General features: G+C 50.5%; 1 protein-coding gene across 1 annotated transcript; it reads right to left on the bottom strand.

Moving 5' to 3' along the window:
- Window positions 1–1877, bottom strand: prss2 (serine protease 2). The gene is given in 5 exon segments (NM_001011202.1): window positions 1–235; window positions 345–481; window positions 1055–1308; window positions 1467–1617; window positions 1832–1877. Coding segments are annotated over 5 exon segments (732 nt in total). The 5' UTR covers window positions 1872–1877; the 3' UTR covers window positions 1–85.
- Between the last annotated feature and the right edge of the window lie 9236 nt (window positions 1878–11113).

Genomic DNA, 11113 nt, shown 5'->3' with positions numbered 1-11113 from the left:
TTATATAAATAAAATATTTATTTGCAAGTTCTATTTGTTCCACAGAATCAGAACCAAAACCGAGAGTTTCCAAACAGTAAAAGGATTAGTTGGCAGCAATGGTGCTCTGGATCCAGGAGTTGTAGTTGCAGACCTTGGCGTAGACACCGGGGTAGTTCCTCTGGGCACAGCCGATACCCCAGGACACAATACCCTGCAGCTCCCCATTACACACAACGGGGCCACCAGAGTCACCCTAAAAAAGGAGGAGAGATTGTTATTGGACAGATATCTAATGGAGATGCAGTACTTCTTATAAAAGATGGATCCTCAAGCAGAAAGCTGAGGGAGACTGGGTGAGTTACCTGGCAGGAGTCCTTGCCACCCTCCAGGAATCCAGCACAGAACATGTTGTTGGTGATCTGCCCGGGGTAGGCGCCTGAACACTGGGCGGTGGTCAGGATGGGGGCATTCAGGCACTGCAGGAGGTCGGGGTAATTGGCTGAAAATAAAAGTGCAGATATTATATGACTGTGATTTTAACATTTCCCAGCTGTGAGTTAAAGGCAATGTCTCAGGGCGATTAGTAGCTGCTCTTCATAGGGAGAGGTTTGGGTGGGTTATGTGGGTAAGTAGCCAATTATTGCCCCACAGAAAGGAAGGGACCCTATTTCTAGGCAGCTACAAGGAGCAGCTACTGATCCCCCTGCATGGACGTGTCCCATCACTGGCACTTGGGCAGTTGTGTTGGTAACAAAGAAATGGATCTTCTGTAGAACTCATAGTTTGTGCCCCCGGTGCCACAGGGGGAGCTACAGGCAACTGCAAAAAGCAAATTCACTTACTGGAACTTGCATTTTCCCCTCTCAGTCACACAATAAATAACTGATACAGAATTATCTACTTAGGGCTGAATATTTTCTGTGTTTGTGACTTTAAAGTGGACTCTGACCTCCCCCAGACTGTGGCTGGAGCTGGGGGCTCGGGGGGCAGAATCTCACACTGCAGTATAATTACCTTCAGAAATGGGTATTTGTGGATTACAGAACCTACATTACTTGTTCTGGTAACTTACAGGTAGTGGTGGAAAGGTTCCCCCAGCCAGAGACCAGGCAGCTGGTACCGGCGGCGGCACAACTAGAAGGCAGAGCCACGGTGTTGACGGCTGAGTTGAGGGAGGCGGGAGAGGCAAGTTTGATCAACATGATGTCATTGTCTATGGTCCTGGAGTTGTAGCTGGGGTGCCTGATGACCTTGGCAGAGTTGATGAATTGCTCGGTTCCTTCACTTAGGGCGATGTTGTGTTCCCCCAGCCTGACCTGGACGCTCCTTCAAGGGAAAGTAAGTGCACGGAAATGAAAAGGCAAAAGTAATGGAGAAGGAGATGTTTCATTGGAGCAAGAGATTCTGCTTGGGGAATGAGCTTGGGACTGAAGTCATTAAATGTTTCTAAAACATTATAAAACTTATAAAACTCCTTTACTTACGCCTTGTAGCAGTGAGCGGCAGACACAACCCACTGGTTACTGATCAGGGACCCCCCACAGAAATGGTAGCCAGAGTTCAGGGAGACGATGTAGGGCACAGAGTTCCTGGCACAGGTGGAGCCTCCTATGATCTTATCATCATCAAAGGCAGCTGGGAAGGGAAAGGACAATCATTCAGACTCCCAGTAGGAAAGCAAATGGTGCAAGAGTGGGTAAGATACATGTTTGCATCAACAGGCGGCTAAAACCTCTGACCTGATGTAAGGACTTTCCCCCTAAGATACAACAGGAAAGAGCTGTACCATATAATATAAAGAAGAGAGAAGAGACTCATTAAGGAGGAGGCATTGGGCAAGAGGACTCACCAGCGGCTCCCAGGAGCACACAGATCAGGAGAAGTTTCATGGTGGAGATGTGTCCAAAGTAGATGTTCTGCAGTAGGAACTCCTGGTATTTATACCCAAACCTACAGAGCGGCCCTCACCTCTCACCTACTTATATATATATAGCAGTGCAGAGTATGAAGTATGAATATGAGTGGCCTTGGGGAGTGATGGGAATTACACAGAGGGGCCACAATCTTGCATTTTCCAGACAGTTTCAGGCTTATCAGGACTCTGTGATGAAATTCCTTTTCCATACAAGGAGCAGATTGCACAAGGGCCGTTACACCCGTCTCACTGTTTTTCTCATTAAATATATTTCACTACTCTGTTCCATTTTGCACAGGGGACTCAGTATAATAGATACAAATATTTGACTTTAATGTAGGAGCATTAAGGATCCCCGTATGTAGCTTAATTCAGAAGTAAAGAAGTTAATAGGAAAGACAAGGAAGGAAAAAAAGACAGGACAGAAGCTGTGTTCAATGAAAATACACTATAATAAATGTTGTAAATCAGCTATCAGGAAGGTAAATACAGAAAATGAGGAACTGATTGTTTCAGAGGCAAAGATTAACCCCCAAAAAGGTTATTAAAAAGAAAACGAATAGTAAAAATAGTAAACATAATAAAAAGATGTAGATCATTAATAGAATCTGCCTTCCCAAAATTCCCCGGCAGGGCATTCCCCAACCCCTTCACCGTGAGGAACCCCCTACCCAACATCCCCCGGCAGGGCATTCCCCAACCCCTTCACCGTGAGGAACCCCCTACCCAACATCCCCCGGCAGGGCATTCCCCAACCCCTCACTGCCCTCACCGTGAGGAACCCCCTACCCAACATCCCGGCAGGGTATTCCCAACCCCCTCACTGCCCTCACCGTGAGGAACCCCCTACCCAACATCCCCCGGCAGGGCATCCCAACCCCCTCACTGCCCTCACCGTGAGGACCCCTACCCAACATCCCCCGGCAGGGCATTCCCCAACCCCCTCACTGCCCTCACCGTGAGGAACCCCCTACCCAACACCCCCCGGCAGGGCATTCCCAACCGTGAGGAACCCCCTACCCAACATCGCATTCCCCCAAACCCCCTCACTCACCGTGAGGAAACCCCCTACCCAACATCCCCCGGCAGGGCATTCCCCAACCCCCTCACTGCCCTCACCGTGAGGAACCCCTACCCAACATCCCCCGGCAGGGCATTCCCCAACCCCTCACTGCCCTCACCGTGAGGAACCCCCTACCCAACATCCCCCGGCAGGGCATTCCCCAACCCCCTCACTGCCCTCACCGTGAGGAACCCCCTACCCAACGTCCCCGGCAGGGCATTCCCCAACCCCCTCACTGCCCTCACCGTGAGGAACCCCCTACCCAACATCCCCGGCAGAGCATTTTTCCCAACCCCTCCCCTCACTGCCCTCACCATGAGGAACCCCCTACCAACATCCCCCGGCAGGGCATTCCCCAACCCCCTCACTGCCCTCACCGTGAGGAACCCCCTACCCAACATCCCCCGGCAGGGCATTCCCCAACCCCTCACTGCCCTCACCGTGAGGACCCCTACCCAACGTCCCGGCAGGGCATTCCCACATCACCGGCGACCCCACTTCCCCAACCCCCTCACTGCCCTCACCGTGAGGAACCCCCTACCCAACATCCCCGCAGGGCATTCCCCAACCCTCACTGCCCTTCCACGTGAGGAACCCCCTACCCAACATCCCCCGGCAGAGGTTTCCCAACCCCCTCACTGCCCTCACCGTGAGGAACCCCCTACCCAACATCCCCCGGCAGGGCATTCCCCAACCCCCTCACTGCCCTCACGAGGAACCCCCTACCCAACATCCCCCGGCAGGGCATTCCCCAACCCCTCACTGCCCTCACCGTGAGGAAACCCCCTACCCAACATCCCCCGCAGGGCATTCCCCAACCCCCTCACTGCCCTCACCGTGAGGAACCCCTACCCAACATCCCCCGGCAGGGCATTCCCCAACCCCCTCACTGCCCTCACCGTGAGGAACCCCCTACCCAACTCCCCCGGCAGGGCATTCCCCAACCCCCTCACTGCCCTCACCGTGAGGAACCCCCTACCCAACGTCCCCCGGCAGGGCATTCCCCAACCCCCCACTGCCCTCACCGTGAGGCCCCCTACCCAACACCCCCCGGCAGGGCATTCCCCAACCCCCTCACTGCCCTCACCGTGAGGAACCCCCTACCCAACATCCCCCGGCAGGGCATTCCCACCCCCTCACTGCCCTCACCGTGAGGAACCCCCTACCCAACGTCCCCCGGCGGCATTCCCCAAACCCCCTCACTGCCCTCACCGTGAGGAACCCCCTACCCACACCCCGGCAGGGCATTCCCCAACCCTCACTGCCCTCACCGTGAGGAACCCCCTACCCAACATCCCCCGGCAGGGCATTCCCAAACCCCCCTCACTGCCTCACCGTGAGGAACCCCCTACCCAACACCCCCCGGCAGGGCATTCCCAACCCCCTCACTGCCCTCACCGTGAGGAACCCCCTACGCTGCTTCAAATGGAAGCTCTGTTCCTCTAATCTATAGGGGGGGCCCTCTGGTGCGCTGATTGTTTTTATGGGAAAAAAGAAACCCCCCATCTGCCTATAATCCCCCCTAATGTACTTGTACAGAGTAATCATGTCCCCTCGCAAGCGCCTCTTTTCCAGAGAAAACAACCCCAACCCTGACAGTCTCACCCCATAGTTTAACCCCTTCCATCCCCTTAACCAGTTTAGTTGCACGTCTCTGCACTCTCTCCAGCTCATTAATATCCCCATGACGTCGCCCATCCCCTGCCTGGCAAAAAGAGCCAACAGAGCTGGCAACCCTACTTGCGACACATAACAGCAGGCCGGGGGCTTTTTATGAAAGAATTGCCAATCAAGAAAACTTATATACACTATTTTCATGTTGGGGGTGCTACAGGCCACATACTTTGATATGACGTTCATAATGTTTTATCATTATACATAAGAAATGCAAGGTAAATATGTCAAACTGCAATATTTATAGGACGATTCTTAGAAAAGCCATAAAAACACTATATTGACAAAGCTTTGCAGGTTGAAGTAAAATGAGAGTATTGACCTCGATTGGATTTGTCAGAATGAATGATTTCCTGGGGAAAAACCTACCTGTTATCGAAATCTTTGGTTGATAAGTGGAACTACACAGGTTTCTGGTGCTTGGAAATTCCGTATCACTACTGCTGGGAACATAGAAATCTCTATAAAATGATATAAATCTCATACTGCGCATTCGGGGGACACGGGACTTTACTAATCAGCTGTATTTTTGTGCATTAAATGATATTTCTGATTTATCTGTTTATATAAGAAATATGATTTTTTTAAAAATATCATTTACAAGCTTGTATCTTGGTACAGAAATGGAATTGCATAAATTTGCACCAAAATGTGTATTATAATGATTTTAGTACATTAAAGATGACTGAACCTAAGTTACGAAATGTGGGGTAAATAATGGGGCAAAATGCAAGCTTTGTGACGATTTTCAGAAATAAAAACCATTATGTTTAACAAGTTTTGTAGTTTGGTAGTTTGCAGTAGAAAGATGTATTTACCCATTTTTGCTTTGTCAGAATGTGTACTTTCAGAAAATATATGGTTTTCTAGGGTCTCGGTACTGTTAGGGGGTCTTATGGAACATAATACACATACCGGGTGCAAAAACTGCACGAGCCGGAGCATCTTATGTGAAAATTCATTTGCACTATTTTTACTTGGGTGCCCCTGTACCCCACATAGTTTGGTAAATCTATGCATATAGGGCATCAAACTGTTCAGTAGACCCCTGGCGTTCATATTTAGAGTGTTTTATGTTGATACGGTACAAAATGTGGGGGTACATAATGGGGCAAAATGCAAGCTTTGTGACGATTTTCAGAAATGTCATAAAAACTGTTCTGTTTAGTATAGCTTTGTAGTTTGGTAGTTTGCAGTAGAAAGATGTATTTACCCATTTTTGTTTTGTCAGAATGTGTACTTTCGGAAAATATATGGTTTGCTAGGGTCTCCTTACTGTTAGGGGGTCTTATGGCACATAATACACATGCCTGAAGCTTATATTGCAGTGTATGCACTTTGTATGCACTAACTTCCTTTTGGGGGTCTCTAAATACAAAATACATCGGTGATCCTATGCACAATGGGCATCAAACTGTTCAGTGGACCCCTGGCTTTCATATTTAGGGGGTGTTTTCTTGGTACCTAATGTTATGTGGGAGATAAGGTGCTTGAAAGTGGAAGGTTTGAGGCAATTTGTAAGAATTTTCATAATTTATTATAGAAACTGCTTAATTCAGGAAAGCATTGCCGTTTGGTACTTAAGAGTTGGAAGACATAGTTACCCGTTTCGGATTCGGCAGAATGTGTACTTTTCAAAAATATATGGTTTCCTGGGGTAAACCTAATGTTCCAGGATTTTTGGAATGTAAAGTATGCCGTATTCTGCTGTAATGCTGAAAATTTGGTAATTTACTGCTGGGAGTTTTTGATCTACAGAAGTCAGAAATCTCCATTAAACTATACATATCAGGTATTGGCACGTTTGGGAGACATGAGGCTTTCCAAATCGGTTGAATTTTTGTCCATAAAATTAAATATGTTTCTGGTATAAATCCCTAAAACATGAAAAATATACATTTTTCTTTTTTTTTGGATTTCAAGCTCTAAATCTTGCGCCAGAAGTGGAAATACACAAAAACCCAGGCAGATTTGGAAAGCTCAGGTTCCCCTGAAAAAAACAATATATAGTTTGCCTACCTAAACTTAACCCCGCCCCCAGTAAATGGCCCAAAAAGGAGAGAACACTGAATATTTACAAAACGTCTGGCAATGAGGGCAGCTGAAATGTGAAATTCTGCCGGCGCTTAAAGGGTTAATGTACTGTGCTTTTGTGCAAGTCAATGACATGTTCTGACTAAGTTTGGCTTATGCTGCCCCCCGCTGGCCATAGGGAGCATTAGGGATCTCTCACAAAAATGTATCAGCAGCAAACAGCAGTCTCATCACTGCAGGTAGCAAGGAAATCCCAAGGGAAGGGGAAACGCATTTATACAGTAAATAACTGTGAATAGCCCGAAGCCTTCGCAATTATAGGGCCACCCTTACCCTTACTGGGTATTTACAGATCTGGTCCCCCAAACCTTCCGACGCAGGCGCACAGCTGCCCCCCATGAAAGCAACACACATTTTAGCTAACTCATTGGATATAGTTTATAAAACATTAATAGTATTATTCAGATATAAGGCAAAGAGACCAGAAATATTACTTGACTTGTTAATTGAATCTACTGCTTTGACCCCTTTTGTACCGCACTATTAGCCCTAGCCCCCTTCCCAACCCCAGTTGTTTCTCCTCCTGTGCAGTCTTTGGAACCCAACATTCCTGCACCCATCAGTTATGTGGGGGATCCTGAGGTCTGCTGGGAATTCCTGAACAAAGTGTCAATCAGTTTAAGTTCCCCCCTCAGTTTCCCACAGAGGAACCCAAGGTGACATTCATTATTGCCATGCTTTACTATAATGCTCTTGCCTAGGCATCACCACTTTGGGAACAACATGATCAACTTGTTCACAATTCATCGGCCTCCATTTCCACGTTCCTCGAGATGTTTGATGCCCTGGATCGTAAGATCAATGTGCCAGTTCTCCTCATGAAGATTACTGAAGGTTGTTTGACTGCTGCAGTGCAAGTGCAATATAGATTTCAGTACTTTGGCTTCTGAGATCACCTGAAACAATGATGCCCGGCTAGCAGCTTTTTGACAAGGTCTTAACAATGATGTAAGAGATAAGCTGGCAGCTAGGGATTTGCCTACTTGGTTTGCGGAACATGTATTCCTGGTCATTCACATAAACACCAGAATTAAGTTGAAGCAATCAGAAAATTCATGCACCTGCAAGTCTGTAGTCCCTTCCGTGCCAGAGACTTCCATGGCTCAGTGCACTCAAGTTGAGAAGCCCCTGCTGCTAAGGGCCACTCAACCAAGTCACCTGTGGCCTGAATGAACCTGATCTTGATAGATCTGGACTTTTGCCGATGTTCGCCACTTTGGGATCGCCGCGTTTTTTCGCCTTGGTTTTTCCGCCGCGTTTTTTCGTTTCGTTTTATCGCCTATGCATATACATAGGAATAGCTTGCGTTTTTTTTTTTTGGGCGTTATTTTTTGGCGGTTTTTTTTTTTGCGTTATTTTTTTGCGTTTTTTTTTGGCTGTTTTTTTTTGGCGTTTTTTTTACAAGAATTTTTCAGAGAAGTTTTTGCCCTTGATCCCCCTCCTGCATGTCACTGCCCAGGGCGGGGCACCCGTTATTCAACTTTAAAATCAGTTTTCTGGCCAGAAATGGCTTTTCTAGGTTTTAAAGTTCGCCTTCCCATTGAAGTCTATGGGGTTCGCAAAGTTCGCGAATATTCGCGAGTTTTGGCGAACTTCCGCGAACAGATTCGCGAACATTTTTGCGCGGGTTCGCTACATCCCTACTCACACGTTTTGCCACTCACACACTCTGCCACTCACACGCTCTGCCACTCACACGCTCTGCCACTCACACGCTCTGCCACTCACACACCTCTGCACTCACACACTCTGCCACTCACACGTTCTGCCACTCACACGCTCTGCCACTCACACGCTCTGCACTCACACGTTCTGCCACTCACACACTGTGCCACTCACACGCTCTGCCACTCACACGCTCTGGCCACTCACACGCTCTGCCACTCACACACGTCTGCACTCACAGCCACTCTGCACTCACACACTCTGCACTCACCACGTTCTGCCACTCACACGCTCTTGGCCACTCACACGCTCTGCCACTCACACACTCTGCCACTCACACAGTCTGCCACTCACACGCTCTGCCACTCACCGCCACGCCGCCTTATCTTCCGCCACTCACACACTTGCCACTCACACACTCTGCCACTCACACACTCTGCCACTCACACCACTCTGCCATCACACGCTCTGCCACTCACACGCTCTGCCACTCACACACTCTGCCACTCACAACACTCTGCCACTCACACACTCTGCCACTCACACGCTCTGCCACTCACACGTTCTGCCACTCACACGCTCTGCCACTCACACGTTCTGCCACTCACACGCTCTGCCACTCACACGCTCTGCCACTCACACACTCTGCCACTCACACACTCTGCCACTCACACACTCTGCCACTCACACACTCTGCCACTCACACACTCTGCCCACTCACACGCTCTGCCACTCACACGTTCTGCCACTCACACGCTCTGCCACTCACACGCTCTGCCACTCACACACTCTGCCACTCACACACTGTGCCACTCACACGTTCTGCCACTCACACGCTCTGCCCAGCCTCTCACACGCTCTGCCACTCACACGCTCTGCCACTCACAACTCTGCCACTCACCACCACTCTGCCACTCACACGCTCTGCCACTCCACACGTTCTGCCACTCACACGCTCTGCCACTCACACGCTCTGCCACTCACCACTCTGCCACTCACACACTGTGCCACTCACACGTTCTGCCACTCACACACTCTGCCACTCACACACTCTGCAACTCACACGTTCTGCCACTCACACGCTCTGCCACTCACACACTCTGCACCTCACACGTTTCGTGCCACTCACACGTTCTGCCACTCACACGCTCTGCCACTCACACGCTCTGCCACTCACACGTTCTGCCACTCACACGCTCTGCCACTCACACGCTCTGCCACTCACACGTTCTGCCACTCACACGTTCTGCCACTCACACGTTCTGCCACTCACACACTCTGCCACTCACACGCTCTGCCACTCACACACTCTGCCACTCACACGCTCTGCCACTCACACGCTCTGCCACTCACACGTTCTGCCACTCACACCCTCTGCCACTCACACGTTCTGCCACTCACACCACTCTGCCACTCACACGTTCTGCCACTCACACGCTCTGCCACTCACACGTTCTGCCACTCACACGCTCTGCCACTCACACGTCTGCCACTCACACGTTCTGCCACTCACACGTTCTGCCACTCACACACTCTGCCACTCACACGTTCTGCCACTCACACGCTCTGCCACTCACACGTTCTGCCACTCACACGCTCTGCCACTCACACGTTCTGCCACTCACACGTTCTGCCACTCACACGTTCTGCCACTCACACGTTCTGCCACTCACACGTTCTGCCACTCACACACTCTGCCACTCACACGTTCTGCCACTCACACGCTCTGCCACTCACACGCTCTTTGCACTCACACGTTCTGCCACTCACACGCTCTGCCACTCACACGCTCTGCACTCACACTTCTGCCACTCACACGTTCTGCCACTCACACACTCTGCCACTCACACCTCTGCCACTCACACGCTCTGCCACTCACACGTTCTGCCACTCACACGTTCTGCCACTCACACACTGTGCCACTCACACGTTCTGCCACTCACACGCTCTGCCACTCACACGTTCTGCCACTCACACACTCTGCCACTCACACACTCTGCCACTCACACGCTCTGCCACTCACACGTTCTGCCACTCACACACTGTGCCACTCACACGTTCTGCCACTCACACGCTCTGCCACTCACACGTTCTGCCACTCACACCGCTCTGCCACTCACACGCTCTGCCACTCACACACTCTGCCACTCACACGTTCTGCCACTCACACACTCTGCCACTCACACGTTCTGCCACTCACACACTCTGCCACTCACACGTTCTGCCACTCACACGCTCTGCCACTCACACGTTCTGCCACTCACACACTCTGCCACTCACACGCTCTGCCACTCACACGCTCTGCCACTCACACGCTCTGCCACTCACACGTTCTGCCACTCACACACTCTGCCACTCACACGCTCTGCCACTCACACGCTCTGCCACTCACACGTTCTGCCACTCACACACTGTGCCACTCACACGTTCTGCCACTCACACGCTCTGCCACTCACACACTCTGCCACTCACACGTTCTGCCACTCACACACTCTGCCACTCACACGCTCTGCCACTCACACGTTCTGCCACTCACACGCTCTGCCACTCACACACTCTGCCACTCACACGTTCTGCCACTCACACGTTCTGCACTCACACGCTCTGCCACTCACACGCTCTGCCACTCACACGTTCTGCCACTCACACCCTGTGCCACTCACACCCTCTGCCACTCACGTCTGCCACTCACACACTCTGCCACTCACATCTGCCACTCA

The sequence above is a fragment of the Xenopus tropicalis genome, chromosome 7 (genome assembly GCF_000004195.4).
Source record: "Xenopus tropicalis strain Nigerian chromosome 7, UCB_Xtro_10.0, whole genome shotgun sequence".
NCBI classification, from domain to species: Eukaryota; Metazoa; Chordata; class Amphibia; order Anura; family Pipidae; genus Xenopus; species Xenopus tropicalis.
Note: the sequence above shows the minus strand (reverse complement) of the source record. Positions and strands in the feature narration are given on the sequence as shown.